The sequence below is a fragment of the Leptonychotes weddellii genome, chromosome 9 (genome assembly GCF_054177405.1).
Source record: "Leptonychotes weddellii isolate Sample4059 chromosome 9, ASM5417740v2, whole genome shotgun sequence".
NCBI classification, from domain to species: domain Eukaryota; kingdom Metazoa; phylum Chordata; class Mammalia; order Carnivora; family Phocidae; genus Leptonychotes; species Leptonychotes weddellii.
Window position 1 is genome coordinate 99,382,971 of NC_138377.1, and position 17,070 is coordinate 99,400,040.

The following is a 17,070-nucleotide window of genomic DNA, read 5'->3' on the forward strand; positions in this document are numbered from 1 at the left end:
CTGGTAAGTACCTGGCACGGAGGTAGCCAGGGTAGAGCAAATTGCTTCTGAGTCATATAGATGTGGATTTAAATTGTGGCTCCATCACTGGCAACTTTTCTAAGGTCTTTGAGCCTCAGTATCCACATTAGTAAAAGAGGGAATCATGATCCAACCTGCAGTGTTGTGTTGTGTTTGTTTGTTTGTTTCTTTTTAATGGAAGGGTGTAAAACTAAAAGGTAGCCAATGACCAGATTGGGGCAGATTGTGAAAACCACAACAAGAAATTTTGGCTTTGTTATATTTCAAAGGCAATAGGGATCCAGGGAAGGATATTAAGTGGGGAAAGATCCCATGAGCTGTCACTATGCAGAAAAAAAGATTGGAAAGGGAAAGGTTAGAGGTGGGAAGATCAATGATACAGGTAAGTGGTGAGGGTGACCTGGACCAGGGCAGAAGGAAATGGACAGATTCAAGAGATGTTTAGGATGAATTAACTGGACTAAAGTTCTATTGGATGTGGGAACTGAGGGAGAGAAGGAAATATTGGCTGACTTTTAGGTTTATGGCTTAGGTGTTGAGGAAGTTGGCAGTTTGGGAGTTTGGAGATGCAGGGAAAGTCCCAGGGGAGGAGCCCAAGAGGATGAGGACAGAGTTGGGGAGAGTGGTTCTTCTTTGGTCCCCACTGGGAAGTGGTTAGGGAGGACACCTGGGATTTAGGTATACTCTGTGTGACTGGAGGAGAAAGAGAGCTGGCTGCATGAATTGTCTAAGCAACACTACCCTGCCTCATTCTTGCCACAGCCAGGGGAAGGATGTGGAAGTAGGGTGAGGTAATCACAGTTCCGCCTTGAGGAAAAGAGGGCATTTCATCCTTGGCCAAGAATTTGTCATGGGACCTCAGGTGAGCTCCTGCCCTTGGCTGAGTACCTATTCCCTTGAGAGTTTCCCAGGTAGAGTCCAGGCCCACATCTGCTTCAGGGCCCAGACCTGCCAGGCAAATCAAGGGAGAGAATGTCAGAAAGAGGAGAGAACCTATTCCAGGCAGTGGAGTGGGGAAGTTTGGAGGCAGCACAGACATATATGAGGCCCTGGTACTTTGGCTCCCGTGAGCAGAAGGGAAGGCAAGGCCCTACCCCTTTTCCCTGCTTGACTTGCCTAAAATTCCTGCTTTGGGCTCAGCCTTGCCCTCTTCAGACAATTCTGACTTGATGTCAACTATTCCTTACACTTAGCACTTGTGCCCTCAACCTCTTACCCCCCTTATGGAAAGAATACTTATCAGGATTACTGGTGGGTCTAAGAGAGGTGTCATGGATGCAGGGAAGAGAGAGGCAGAGAAAAAGCAAACTTCACAATTTTCAGCTCTCTGTTCTACCTCACCCTCTCTTCTAATCCAATCCACTGCCAAGTCCCACTAGTTCTAGCATGTATATGGATATCCTAAATAGCTCTTAAGTCTATCCTCTCCTCCCCATTCCTGCCCTATCCCCAGCTCTAGGCCAGCATCATCATTCAGCTGCACTCAAGCAACAGTGTTCTAAAGGATCATCTGCCTCCAGTGTCCCTTTCTCTCTAACCCAACCATCATACTATAGCTGGAATGAACTTTTAAAACCAGTCCCTCACTCTTCCCTGATTAAAATCCACCCATGGTTCCCCATTGCAAGACTCCCAATAAAGCCCAAGATCCTAAGACCGGCAGTCCAAACGTGTGAGTCCTGCCTCTCTTGCTGCCCCAAATACATAATACTCTCCATTCACATGGAGCCTTGGCTGTCTTCATTGGACACCTTTCCTGCCAGTTCTCACACTGTACCCAGAATTCCAGAAACTGCCTTGTCTTTTAGCTTTCTAGACCCTCAAATGTGATGAAATACAGTCATAATTGGGCTCAGGTAGCATTTCCTCTGCAAAGCATCTCCTCTCTCTCTACTCTTGATGCTTCTTTTATGTGCCCAGGTGTAAACTGCACTGAGATGCAATGAGTTATTTTTGGCCTGGAAAAAGCTCCTTGAGGGCAAAGGTTCTGATTTACTCACTAGGCAGCTGCTAGCACATACAGAGCCTTTGTGTGAGTTACAAAAAGGCACTCCCCCAACTCTGTGGATGAATTAGGAAAAAATGTGCCTCTTCCTTTGGACTGACACAGCCCTGTGATAATGTTCATGGCTTGGCCAATAGAGCATGGCTGAATTTTAGCTCCCACTTGCCCTTTCCACACAGCTGTTTTGTGCAGGGCACAACCTGCAAAAGCAAATGCACTCAATCGTCTGTCTCCTTCACAGTGTTTGAAGGGATGAATGCCCAAGGGAAAGGAGGTCATGAGCAGGGAGAGAGACAAGTAGGGGGGCACTCTCTGGGCTAAGGTTGGGCCCACCTTCTTTAGGTAGATTCTGGAGCCTAAAATGAGGCTGTAAGAAGTAGCTTCAGCTTTATGGAGAAGAAGCTACAGAAGATGGGACAGACCATTGAGGTTTAAGGAAGTCCTGAGTAGGGAGCCAAGTTTTGATAGGTAACAGAAATTAGCAGGTACTTGTGGAGGGAAGTCAAAGGGAGGTCCCAGCCCAGTAGATACTATGAAATTGTCCCTAGGGGGTTCAGGCTTTCTCTTGGGGGAGACTCAACCTTTCCTGCTCTCAGAGTGACAGTCCTGGCCTGTCTCTAGTAGGAGCCCAGATTCAAGTCTTTCCCTGCTTCTCCAGCAGATGGCAGCTGTGCCCAGGACCCAGTGCCTACAGGGAGCTGGACACCCTCCTCCCTTCATGCTGGTGGGCCTGAGGCCAGGTGACTAAAGCTGCTGCTGCCCCTGGCAGGCCCAGAGGAAAGACTGATGGCACGGACATTGCTTGGCTGGCCAACAGAGCCATTGATTTTCATTTAGGAGAATAATTAAATATTAATTTTCACTTTGTTAAGCTGGAAAGGGTGAATAAAGCCATCCTGGCAGTACAAAGCCAGGCCATGTTGGAAGCCTGCGGATGAAAGGGTGGGAGAGGGCAGATGTACCCAGTCATGATCCCCTCCAGAACCTTAGACCCCTGTCTGCCACCAGCTTGGCACAAGTAATAATGTAGTGGTTAAGTGAATGAGTTCTGGAGCCAGACTACCTGGATCTTCCCAGATCTTCCTAATAGTAGCTACATAACCTTGGGCAAGTCACTTGTTTCCTTTGACTGAATTTCCTCATCTGTAAAATGGGAAGGCCAATAATACCTTCTTCATAGAGGAATAAATGACTTTGAACATGCAAAATACTAGGAACACTGTCTGGAATCAACAAATGCTAGTTATTATTCTCTTTTCTCCTTCAGAAATTATTCCACTAGTCTAGAGCTTCACAACTCTTATCTCAGGTGCCCTCAGCCTCATACAGTCCTCCCTTTGTGGAGCCCTGTGGCTGGTTGAAGAGGGTTTTGCTTTTTTTTTTTTTAAAGATTTTATTTATTTATTTGACAGAGAGATAGCACAAGTAGGCAGAGAGGCAGGCAGAGGGAGAGGGAGAAGCAGACTCGCCATCGAGCAGGGAGCCCGACGCGGGGCTCGATCCCAGGACCCTGGGATCATGACCTGAGCCGAAGGCAGCCACTCAACTGACTGAGCCACCCAGGCGCCCCCCCCCTTTTTTTTAATTCGAAAGTTCATTTTAATTTTTTCAGGGCTTCCATTTGCTTTCAGGATGAAGTCCAAATCCCACAGCCTGGCATCCAAAGTTTCCTCTTCCACCACTGCCCTCTGGTGGATCTTCTCTCTGGCCTGGCCCATGCTCACACGGGCCCTCCTCCACACTCCCAACCCCATTTCACACCCATCTTGTTCCTTCTGTCTCTGCACCTTTACCATGCTGTTTCCCACATGGAATGTTACAGTTTGTCTCAGTGCCTTTCAGTTTTAGCAGCAGAAGTCATTTACTCCCATGGCTGGATGAGTAATAACTTCTACTTCTACCCCTACGAATGCTGCTGTTACTATTACTACTACTACCACCACAAGCTAACCCATATTGAGTGCTTGTTTTCTACCAAGAACTGTGCCAAGTACTTTATGTGAGTTAGTTCATTTAATTATTATAACAATTCTATGAATTCGGTTTTACATAGGAGGATGCTTAGGCTTAGAAGTAAAGACTTGCCATAGGCCATACACAGAGTTAGTGAGTGGTAGGGCCTGGATCCACACCCAGGTCTGTCTGACTCCAGAGCCTATACACAGAGACTTGGTGAGGGTAATACACTGGTGTTACTTGACGCTGAGTCTTCAAGCGTGAGGCTCAAGATGCTTCAATTACTGGGACTGGTCCTACGAGCTGATGGTCTACTAACAGCTTGATCAGCTCTAGGCAAAGCTTGTGCCATTGCTGGACAGCTTCAATTCAGAAAAGTGATATCTTTATACTGAGCTGAAATTAGAGTGCCTGTTCTTTATACCCACTGATCTTTTCTGATCCTGCCCTCTAGAGCCACCCATGGAAAACCAAATCCCTCTTCAGAATCTGAAGGTGGTTGCCCCCACCCCAACAGTAATATTTATTGAGATCTTACTCTGTGCCAGGTACTTGCTAAGCCTCAGTTAATCCTCATGATAGCCCAGTGAGCTCTTAGTATAACCCACTCCTTATAGATGAGGAAATTGAAGCTCAAGAGTCTAAGTAATGTATCTGGAGACACAAAACTTAAATGACAAAACTGGGATTCAAATCTAGATTTGTGAGAATCAAAAAGTAGTATTTTTAATCATCACATTGTGATGCCTCCCTATTAAAGCTCCCATTAAACCCTATCTTCTCCAGCCAAATATCTCCAATTTCTTCAAACCATCATCCATGACATATTTTATGTCCCCATCCCATCCTGGTCACTTTCTGATAGGCTAATGATCCTCTTAAGTCTGAAGCTTAAAACTGGATATAGTCCCAGGCTTGGCCTGCTCAGGGCATTTGAATAGTGCTTTTGTTGTAGACACATCACTCCTTTGACAAGAGAAAATGAGGCTCTGTTGTACGATTTGCTCTTGGTGAACCCACACTAGTTCCTAACAGTCACCATTCTCTTCCTCTCACATGGTCCATAGGTCCCACTTTGCTTTTTGTCCAGTGATTAGCCATTAGCTAAGGCCATACCAGGTGCCATTGATATATAATGGCCTAACTGCACACATATAATCAGGTCCTCTTAGCTTTAACCAAGTGTTTGGGGGAAAGCAATCTTGGTGAGTCAAGGCACCAAAAAAAAAAAAAAAAAAAAAGAAATTACAGGAAGAGGACAGAGAGAAGTGCTATAAAGGACCCTAGAACTGGAAAAAATAGGATACCAGCCCAGCAGAGTCTCTACCCCATGTATCTGCATATATTCTCACACCAGGGACAAATGATACATTAAGCCATGATTTTAGCCAAGGCTGACAAATTCTAGCATAGCCCACAACACTGAGGCCTCTCTGAAAAGATACGGTGGAACATTTGGCCCAAGTGTTAAGCCCATTTCTTTGAGCCAGAAGACTAAATATAACAAAGAACCTATAGCTGTTCAGGGCACAGGTAAGCCAACTCTTAGAAAGGTGACTCTGCTTCTAGTTCCTGGTCCCAACCCAGCCCCTACATGCTACTTTGGCATGCACATAGGGCATGTCCCCAGCCTGAGGTGATCCCCACCCCCCAACCCTGGTGGACTTACCCCTGGCAGGGTCTTCTGCTCGTGCAGTGCACTCTGGGCCTTGAGAGCAGAGTCCCGGGCGCAGTAGGTGAGGAAGGCACAGCCTGGGGAGGAAGAGGCTGGCTCAGGGGGTTTCCTGAAACCCCCAAATACTCTTCCTGGAAAGACTCCATTAAGTGACAAACTCAAGGCCACTCTCCTTTAACAAGGGCACTGCTCTGAGAAGCCTTGTTTGCCTCCCACCTTCTCTGAAGGGAGGGGCTTCATGTGTTTGAGTCCCAGACTCTGGCTCCCTCTCATTTGCTCCTGGCTTCTTGCCTAGGGAACATGTGTACCCACATCCAGCCACATGCTCATACAATCCCACATCTTCCCTCCCCACTCCAGCCATAAGTCCGGTTGGGGTTAAACCTCCCTAAGCAGCTTTGCCTTCAGCTTTAACCCCAGCCTCTCCCTTCCTTTTTGGATTCATACTCACAGAGTCTCCCAGAATCAACCTCAATTCCTTCCCAACTCAGTTTCAGATGGGAGGAGGCAAAAAAGAGGAAGAGGGTTGGGAGCCAAACCCAGGACCCCACAACTTCTTCTTAATGCCTCCCTCCCCCAAGTTTGAAGCTGAGGAATGGGTTAATTTGAGGCTTGCAATATGGGGCTGATTTAAGGACTTTCTGTAGAGAGGAGCTTTCAGGGACCTCCAATCCTATCCAAGGAGCTTGATCTCTCAGCTCTCCCAGTACTTCAAGATAGGGCCTGTTAAAGGGTTATTGTGCCCCAAATCTTACTTCTCTAAAAGAGCCAGTAGTTATGGGACAGAGAAGGAGACTAGGTTGAGCCAAAGGATCAGTCCTACTCTTCTTTAGGTTCAGCCTCAGAAACTGTAGCCTGCTAGGACGCACTGAGGCAGGGTTCTCCTCTTTTCCAACAGTCATTGAGCACTCACTCATTCAGAAAATATTTGTTGAATACTTATTACAGTGGGGCATTATAACGGGCTTGGGGATGAAGTGGTAACAAGACAGACACGTCCCCTACTCCCATGGGGATTATGTAAAGAATCATGAGGGGAATGTAATTTGAGTCCAAAGGTTGAGGAATACTTCAAAGAACACATTGAATCCTCGATAGCAAATAGGGCTTAACCAGGTGACAAGAAGAGTGGTGATTATTTCAGGCTGAGGGAATAGCACATATGAAGACTGAGGCAAGAATTTGATGTCTTGGGGAAATGGATGGAAAACTAGTATGATTGGAGATTGGTGAAAGGAGGCAGAGTGGACGGTGAGGTGTGCAGGGATCAGGTCATCTATAACCTTGTATGCCTCAGTCTGGATTTTGAACTTTTACCTAAGAGCAATGAAGAGCCACTAAAGGATTTTAAGCGGGGATCTGACATGATAAGATCTATGTTTTCAAAAAGAGCCTTCTGAGTGTAGGAAGGAGAAAGACTGAAGGAAGAGAAAGTGGATGTGAGAAGCCATTAGGAGCTTCATGAAGTTTTCTACTTAGACCTCAGCAGACTAGGAAGGCAAATGGAACATTTTTTCTGATGTCTTCTATGTGGCTGCCCCCTTAGGGTGGGTGGCTATCTGTTATTCATTAAATTAAAGGGACCTTAGAGAACACCTGAGACAAACTCCTATTGTATCAATAGGGAAACTGAACGCAGAGAGTCTGTCAGTGGCAGAATAGGGTTTGGAATCTCCTAACTCCTAGGCTGACGTTGTTTTCAAAGCACCGTGGCTGCCTCCCTCAGTTCCCAGTCATCAAAAGGAAAATGAGTCACTCTGGCTTTTGGATATCGCTGTTGCTGCGGAGAAAGTGGGGAAGATGTTGATGTGGAGACCCTCCCCAATTATCTTGCAAGGCAACACTGCCTTGGAGAACTTCGGTTTGGTTTGGGGATAAATCACCAAACACCTGATTTTGCTTACATCTCTGCTCCATCTTCTGCCACTCAGCCATATCAGCTGACGTCAGAACTGGGCAGGGCCAGGGCCCTGTCTGAAAGGTTCAGGGGCCCAACTGCTGCCCAAAGGAGCCCCATGTGGACTACTTGGAGTAGGTGGTGGAAGAAGGAGGGATGGAAATACAGAGAAGCATGGCTTGAGGGAGAGACACATGAAAATAAAAGACAGGAAGAATTAGAGCTAAATGGAGAGGGAGAAAAAGGATGAGGGAACAATTCAGAGACTCTGGTGGTATTTGAATGAGAAGAGTGAGAATTAAAGGTATCTTATACACTTCTCTTATTGTACAGATGGCCCAGAAAGATTATCTTGTGCTTACATACTGAAATAAATGTCTAGAAAATAAGAAAGTGAGTTGCTATGGATGGATGGACAGCCAGGCAGTTGGACTGCATTAGAAGGAATCTGGATGGTATAGTCTTATTCTTTCATGCCCCTTTTAAAGTAACCCTACCCCAAAGTATCAAAGACACATTGCTACCTCGCTGGTCCCAGATCTTCTGTGGGCATTTTTGTGAAACCCCTGTGTAAGTGTGCCTAGGAACTTTCCAAGGCCTCCCAGTTGAAAAGAGGTGGTAGCCTGATTCCAACTCTCAGCCCTTAGGAAAGTACCTTTAGCTATTACCCAGGGCCCACCACTTTTCTCCTAGGAAAATCATGGAGAATAGTTGGTGACCCTTCCCCCTCAAATCCTGAAACTGAAGCATGGTGAAGGTGGGGAGAGGTAGAGGTGTCTCTCCTCAAATACTTTCCTTCCCCAGCCCATGTATGACATGTGACTCTGGCTTTCTTACTCTAGCCCAGCCTGGACAGACTTTTCTGCATGTAAACAAGCCTCCTCCCTCTCTCTACAGGAAGAAAGGGGTGTGGCTGGACAGGATTGTGGTGCCTGTCTCTCTAGCAAGGGCAGGGAGAAAATCTCTTCTGCCTCTTCAACCTGACCCACCCTGAGGCTCTGGTTCACAGGCTCTGCTCCGGGACCAGCCTGTGAAGGAGGGAAAGCAGGAGGCCATAAAGAGGATTGGGGAGGGGTAAAGATGAGGCACCAGAGTGGGGAGATTAAAGGATAAAAGAAATGTGGGTTCAGCTGACAGGAAACCTGAAATGAGGGGGCACAAGGTGACAGATTTTCCCAGCTGAGGTCAGGGTTCTGGACTCAAGTCAGAAGAGGCAGAGTGTTGGCATTCTGTCAGGGGGTTGGAGAGATTGGGTTATTGTCAAACGTAAGGGTGGAATTTGGAGCCCAGAGCCTCCTCGAGGAGAATTGGATTTTGTGAGTTAGCCAGGCCTGGATTCTGAAGAAGGGAGGACTTTGGGTTGGGGAGGGGGTGGTTAGCAGTCTGCATCAAAGGAAGGCTCTGTGGGGGTTGACTGAGCTTGGAGGCCAGAATGAAGGGTACAAGTCCAAGATGTGTGTGCGGGTGGTTAGGCCTGAGTGGGGGGCGGCACCAGATTGGGGGAGGTCAGAAATGATTGGGTCCAGGGTTTGGGAGATTGAGGGTGTTAGAGACCAAAAGGTCAAATAAGTTTCCTAATTCCAGGATTTTGGGTGTCTGATGAGAGCGATGGAGGGAGGTCCAACTGAAAGGTCGGGACTGTTGGGATGTGAGAGGTGAAAGGTAGGGAGTTAGAGGTTAGAGTGGAGAACATGTCAGGGGATCATAGTGATGATCAGTGGGAGGATGTCAGAGAGAAAATTCTGGGTTGGGGGTTTTGTGATCTGGGGAGGAGACTGGGCTGAAGTGGGACTGGTATTGGACTGGTGTTGGACTGACTCTAGGCAAAGCTAAGGTTGGGGCTGCGGTTGAGGCTGGGGTTTGGGCCGGGCCCACTCTAATCGGATTGGGGCAGGGCTGGGCTGGGCTGGGCTGGGCTGACCCCGCGCACCTTTGTGGAGGCCGGTGAGCCGGTCCTTCAGCACCGTCAGCTCGTAGATGCGGCCGAATTCCTCGAACAGCGGCTTGAGGTCCTGCTCGTCCAAGCCCCGCGGGATCTGCCCCACGAAGAGCTTGATGGCGTCGTGGTCCTTCATGGGCACGGCAGGACCGGGGTTTAGCCCGCTCATGCCGACGCCGCTGTCCGCGGTGCTGAAACCCAGGCGCGGGCCGGGGCCGGCGGGCGGCGCAGACCCTCCGGGCGCCGCGGCCATATCCCCGCCCGGTCCGCCCTCCCGCCGGTCCCACCAGTCCCGCCTGTCCCGCCGTCCCCTCCCTGGACCGATGGCGAGGGCCAGGGGGGAGGGGGCGGGGTCCGGGCTGCGGGGGCGGGGGGGTTGCACAGGGGGCGGGGTCCGGGTGGAGGGGCGTAGAGGGGGTGGGGCGGGCTAGAAAAGGGGCGGGGCCGGGGGCGGGGCAGGACCGGGCCGAGGCGGCGGGACGCTGGGGTCTGGGTTGAGGTCCCCGCGCGGCGCTATCCGTGCTCCCGCCCGAGCTCTCCCGGAGCCGAGCCCCGAGCCCCAGCCCCCGTGCTTGGTGACGTCAGGCAGCCGGCCGCCGAGTCTACGCAAATGATTTGCATAATGAGGAAGCAGCGACCAATCAGAGCTGGAGTTGACCGGGCTCGGCTGGGGGCGGGAGGGGCGGCTGGGCTCACGCGCTCCTGTTCGCCATGGCAACTGGACCCTCGGACGCCCTGTGTGTGTCGAGTGTGTGCGGGCGTGGCTGTGGATCGCGCGTGTGCGCCTTAGACCGCGTGAGGGGAAGTAGCTTCGTCATGCGTGGTGATGTCTGCGGGAGTTGGAGCTAGCCCCCTCCTCACACACAGGCACACACGCAGCCACACACACCTCCAATCACTGGAGCGTTTCCTGCGGGGGTGGATGGGGATTCCTCTTCTTCATTACCACTACCAAAGCCAGTTCCTCAGAGCCGATCCCACCCCGCCGCATCACACTTCTCTCTTCGGTGTCTTCACTTCCTTAACCACGAGCCTCAAACACGTTCGTCTCCCCTGCATCCCCCCCAAAATAAAAGTAAAAAATAAATTCTTAATGAGAGAAAAAAAGAATAAAACAAAACAAAACTCCAAAACATTCCTTGGACACGGATTCCTCCGCAGGAGAGTGAGGGAACTTATATTAGCCACATTTTCTCAGTTGTCTCGTTCATCCCAATTCCGTGAGCTCAGAAGTGTTATCATCCTTCTCCGGAAAAGGAGCTGCGGGTCTGAGAGTTAAGGAGGTTAGGACAGGCCCGCCCCTAACATCCGCTGGGCCCAGGGTAAGAGAAGAAAGGGGAGATAGACAAACCGCGTATCTAAATATTTAAAAGATACAAATCAAGTTACAATTTGTTAAATATGTTCGCCTCTTATTTTCACAAATATACGTCTATAATTAAAATAAAAAGTATGTGTAGAGCGGTTTTTTATACGGCTGAAAGTTGGCAGAATATCAGAGCTGATGGAATCTTACTACTCTTGTTTATGTTTGACTGTTCTCTTGATAGGCTAGTGATGTTTGAACAGAAGAATCCAAGAGAGATAAATAATTTATAAATTCTATAATTATTTCATAAAATTTTTTTCTTGCTTTCTTTCAACAAAATTACTAACCTCTGCTGATTGACCATTCCAAGAAACCATTAAAGAACAGCAGTAGTAATCGGAATTAACAAAATATTCTTACGGAAACATTCAAATTCAGAAATAAATTGTGATTTTTAAATTTTTTTAACTTTTAATAAAAGCTACCCCTTTTAATTACCTAATTATAAAGTGTGTTACCAGAATATTTCACTTTCGTTCAGTTTGATGTATTTTTTAACTTCCTTGAAACTTCCTCTTTGACCCATGGATTATTTATAACTGTATTGTTTAGTTTCCAAGTGTTTGGAGACTTTACTGTTATCTTTCTGTAATTGTTTTCTAGTTTGAGTTCATTTTGGTCAGAAATAATCTGTACAATTTCAATTCTTTTATATTTGTTGAGGTTTTGTTACCCTCAGAGCATGATCAAACTCAGTAAATGATTTGTTGGTGCTTGAAAAGAATGTATATTCTGCTGTATTTGGGTGGAGTGTTCTATAAATGATCATTAGAACCTGTTGCTTGATGATGTTGTTGAGTTCTTTTATATTCTTGCTGACTTTATGGGCAGTTGTTTTATCAACTGTTACTTGTGAATTTAACTATTTCTCCTTTCAGTTCTACTAGTTTTTGCTTCACATGTCTTGTAGTTCTGTTGATTGGTTCTTACAAATTTGGAATTGCTATGTCTTGTTGGTGAATTGACTCTTTGACATTATGTAATGTCATTCTCTGTTCCAGATAAATTTCTTGCTCTGAGATCTACTTTTATCTGATATTAATATAACCACCCCTGATTATTCTGGTTAAGGTTTGCATATCTTTTTCCACCGTTTTATTTTCAACCTACCTATACTGTTATATTTGAAGAGAATTTCTTGTAGACAGCATATAATTGGGTCATTAAAAAAATCCAAGCTGCCAATCTTCATCTTTTAATTGCTGTATTTGGACCATTTACATTTAATGTAATTATCCATATGTTAGGGCTTAAATCGCCACTTAGTTTTTTTGTTTTGTTTTGTTTTTTTAAGATTTTATTTATTTATTCGAGATAGAGCGAGAGTGAGCAAGAGAGAGAGAGAGAGAGAGCATGAGTGGGGGGAGGGGCAGAGGGAAAGGAAGAAGCAGGATCTCCACTGAGCAGAGAGCCCAACATGGGGCTCAATCCCAGGACCCTGGGATCATGACCTGAGCCAAAGGCAGACACTTAACCAACTGAGCCACCCAAGGGCCCTAGTTTCTTTATTTTCTTTTGTCTTTTGCCTTCCTAAGGGTTATTTGTACCTTATTCTATGTATATCGTACAGAAATATCACAGTTTACCGGTGTTAAAATTTTACCAGTTCAAGTGAAGTACAGAAAACTCACCTACTTTTAAGTCCTTTTATATTCCCTCATTTATAATATAAGGGTCTTAAATATGTTCTCTCCATATTTTTTTTCTTTTAAAGATTTTATTTATTTGACAGAGAGAGACCCAGCGAGAGAGGGAACACAAGCAGGCAGAGCGGGAGAGGAAGAAGCAGACTTCCTGCAGAGCAGGGAGCCCGATGCAGGGCTCAAACCCAGGACCCTGGGATCATGACCTGAGCCAAAGGCAGACACTTAACCATGACTGAGCCACCCAGGCGCCCCTGTTCTCTCCATATTTTGATAACCACATAAGACAATGTTATTCAAGAAAAATTTGGAAAACTCAAAAGGAGCAGTAAAGCTTCTTGTATACACCCATACTTTTGTTCTTTCCATTGTTCCTTCCTCCTTCCAGATAATCCAAGTTTCCTTCTTTTATCATTTCATTTACATGTAAAAAAGTTCTTTAGTCATTCTTTTAAGGTAGTTGTACTGGTGATGAATTCTCTAAGTTTTCCTTCATCTGAAAATGTTTTGATTTCTTCTTCTTTCCTGAAGGAAATTTTTGCAGATATAAAGTTCTAGTTTGACAGTTCTTTTCTTTCAGCACCTAAAAAATGTTGTGCCACTTTTTAAAAATGGCATCCATAGTTTCTGATGAGAAATCTTTTATCATTCAAATTGTTTCCCAATTGGTAAGGTGTCATCTCTCTTTTTTTTTTTTTCTGCTTTCACAATTGTTACCTTTGTCTTTAGTTTTCAGAAGTTTGACCATGATGTGTCTTTTTTTTTTTTTTTTTAGAGAGAGAGAGGGTGAGGGGCAGAGGGAGAGAGAGAATCTCAAGCAGGTTCCATGCCCAGTCCAGAGCCCAATGCAGGGCTTGACCTCACAACCCTGAGATCATGACCTGAGCTGAAATCAAGAGTTGGACACTTAACTGACTGAGCCATCCAGGCACCGCCGACTGTGATGTGTCTTGATGTGGATTTCTTTAGCTTTATCCTGTTTTGGCTTTGCTCTGATTCTTTAATCTATAGATTTTTGCCTTTTGCTAAATTTTTATCATTTTTAGCCATTATTTCTTTAAGTACTTTTACAGCCCCTTCCTCTTTCCCCTTTTTCTCCAGGATTATGATGACAGGAATGTTAGATCTTTTGTTAGAATCCCATAGGTTCTTCAGGCTCTGTTAAATTTTTTAAGTCTATTTTCCCTCTGTTGTTCAGATTGGGTAAGTTCTATTCTGTCTTCAAGTTCACTGATTCTTTCCTCTGTTATCTACATTCTGATGTTGAGCCCATCTCGTGAGTTATTCATTTTGGTTGTGGTATTTTTTCAGTTCTCAATTTTCCATGTGGTTCTTATTAATATCTTCTACTTCTTAGCTGAGACTTTCTATTTTTTTTTTAATTTGTTTCGAGTGTGTTTGTAATTGCTTCTTGAAGCATTTTATGATGGCTGTTTTAAATCTTTGGCAGTTAATTGCAATATCTATTTCATCTCAGTGTTGATTCCTATTATGAGATGGGGTATTTTTTTTTTTATGAAACTCTGAATATTTACGATTTCTTTTTTAGCAGGTCTCCTTTGACCCTACACTAGTTGAAAAACACAGTCTTGTTACTGACAGGTGGGGGTTTAAGTGCAGGTTTCCTACTAGGTCTCTGCTGAAACCATCCTGAATGGGAGGAAAAGGGGTCTTATTACTACTGATTGGAGGTAGGAACTTCCAACTAGGCCCTTTAGACACTATTCCAGCAAGGAGGGGGATGAGTCCCAGGTGGCCTTCACTGAACCCAGAGAAGAGGAGCTTGTTATGTTGGGTGGGGATGAAAGTCCTTACCTCCCCATTTGACCTCCTCTGACACCACCTTGGTGGTGGGAGGAGAAGGGGTACCTTCTTACAGCCATAGGCTAGACTAACTGAATCAGAATTGCTGGGGTGGTACATAGGTGTAGTGTTTCACAGCTGCCCTGTTGATTTCAGTGTCCTTGCAAACAAGTTTAAAAACTATTGCTTTAGAATTTCCTTTAGTGAGGAGTCTGTTGGTGGTAAACTTTGCTATGCTCATCTGGAAATTTTGTATTTTGGCCCATTTCTTGAATGATAGCTTAGTGTGTGTACAGTTATTTTCTCTCAACATTTTGAAGATATGATTTCACCATCCTTTGGTTTCCATTTTTGCTTATGAGAAGTCAATTAGCAGTCAGCTTGTGATTTCTCTTCAGGTAACTGGGTTTTCTTTATGGCTGCATTTAAGATTTTTTCTCTTTTTTCTCTATAATCTTAATTTTCAAAATGTGTTTAAGTGTATAATTCTTTTTCTTTAAATTGCTTGAAATTTCTTGTGCTTCCTAAATCACCATATTTATATTTTTCTTCAATTCTAGAGAATCCTCGGTCATTGTTTTCTTAATTAGTGTCTTTCTCCCATGTGGTATGATGTGCTGTTCAGGCCTTCTTCCATCCCCTTTGGTGAAGAATCTGTTGTAATAGTTGCTAGGAGTGTTGTGGGCAGGTAGCCTTCAGCTGTCAGCACCTTCAGAGATTGCCTCAAGGTCATGTCCCTTCCAGGGCAGCCCACATCCAATGACTGATCAACATAGGATTATAAAAACCTACATGTCTCAGCCCAAATCAGAACAATTTTGAAGGCTAATAGAGCTCCTGTGGAGTCATCTGTAGTTGTTGTTGGCCCTGAATCACAGCTCATCTTCCACTATTCCTGCTTCCTCTCACTCTCCCTTTTATGGAAATTGACTCCAATGGCACGCCTTAATAAACATCCCGAATGCTAAAGTTGGTCTAAGAGGCAGCTTCCCAGGGAACCAAACCTGCAATATCCCGTTCTTTCTAGTCACTCCCTCAGAAAATCTGATTAGATATGTCAGATGGTCTCACTCTTTCTCCCTAACTCTTTATCTCTTTCACAATTTCCATCCCCTTGACTTTCTTTGATGCATTTTGGGTAATTTCCTAAGAGCTATTACTTTAGATTAGCTCACTAATTTTCTTTTCAACCATTTTTATTATGAATTATTATTTTAAGGTATTTCTTTACAAAATTTTCTAGCAGATTTACTTGGAAAAATTTAATAAAATGTGTTTTAGGGAAAAAAAAGCATAAAACTGATTTTTAAAAGGCTTAGTGTTTTGGGGCGCCTGGGTGGCTCAGTTGGTTAAGCGACTGCCTTCGGCTCAGGTCATGATCCCGGAGTCACGGGATCGAGTCCCGCATCGGGCTCCCTGCTCGGCAGGGGGTCTGCTTCTCCCTCTGACCCTCCCCCCTCTCATGCTCTCTCTCTCTCTCTATCTCATTCTCTCTCTCAAGTGAATAAATAAAATCTTTAAAAAAAAGAAATCCTTTTAAAAATAAATAAATAAATAAATAAAAGGCTTAGTGTTTTGGTTGGTGCATCTCTTCCATTCAAATATCTGGTACCACACAAATATCTTCATACTTCTTCATGATTCAGTTTTGGTAATTAATAATTCCTTTAAAAACTTGTGTTGTAGTGTTAAATGTATTTGCACAATATTTAACCTAATATTTCTCAATTTTTCATCTCTTCTATTCCTGCAGCTATATCTTGTCTTTCATTCTTAATGTTTTTTTCTCTCTCTTTTTTCTTTTTCCTTTTTTTTTTGTAGGCTCCACGCCCAACATGGAGCCCAACATGGGGCTTAAACTCACTACCCTGAGATCAAGACCTGAACTGAGATCAAGAGTGGAATGCTTAACCGACTGAGCCACCCAGGTGCTCCCCCCTTTTTTTTCTCGATCATGGTTGACTAATGCTTGCATTTTCCAAACAATAATCTTTTTGTATTATTGACTAACTCTGTTGTAATTTTTCATTTCATTAATTTCTATGTTCATCCTTATTGAATTTTTTACTACTTGCTTCTTGGCACAAGGTAGGGATTGGCTCTCTAGAATTTTTTAGTAGTAGTAGTTGCAACTACTCTGATTTTACTGGTATACCTGGTATTATGCTGATTTTACCCTATATAGGCACACTTCAGAGATATTGCGGGTTCAGTTCCAGACCACTGTAATGAAGTGAATCTCACAATAAATTGAGCCAAATAATTTTTTTTTGTTTCCCAGTTCATATGAAAGTTATATTTAAGACTATTCTGTAATCTCTTGGGCTTCTGGGTGGCTAAGTTGGTTAAGTGTCTGCCTTTGGCTCAGGTCATGATCCCAGGGTCCTGCTTCTCCCTCTCCTTCTGCCTGCCACTCCCCCTGCTTGTGCTCTTTCTCGCTCTCTCTCTGTCAAATAAATAAATAAATAAATCTTTTTTAAAAGACTATACTGTAATCTCTTAAGTGTGCAATAGTATTATGTCTTTAAAAATGCATAATTAAAAATACTTCATTGCTAAAAAATGCTAACCACTCACTATCTGAGCTTTCAGCAAGTCATAATCACTGATCACATATCACCATAACAAATATAATAATAATGAAAAAGTTTTAAATATTATGAGAGTTACCAAAATGTGACACAGACATGAAATGAGCAAACGCTGTTGGGAAAATGGTGCCAATAGACCTCCTCAATGCAGGGTTGCCACAGACCTTCAAT

General features: G+C 44.7%; 1 protein-coding gene across 1 annotated transcript in view; it reads right to left on the reverse strand.

Annotated features, from left to right (window-relative positions):
• CELF6 (CUGBP Elav-like family member 6) overlaps window positions 1–9,751 on the reverse strand; it is a 30,110-nt gene extending 20,359 nt beyond the window's left edge. The window contains exons 1-2 of the mRNA XM_081831334.1: window positions 9,485–9,751; window positions 5,652–5,734 (exon numbers count right to left, since the gene is read on the reverse strand). Of these exons, the coding sequence (XP_081687460.1) occupies window positions 5,652–5,734; window positions 9,485–9,746 (345 nt within the window). The 5' untranslated portion in view covers window positions 9,747–9,751. The remainder of the gene's footprint in view (window positions 1–5,651; window positions 5,735–9,484) is intronic.
• Window positions 9,752–17,070: the final 7,319 nt, after the last annotated feature.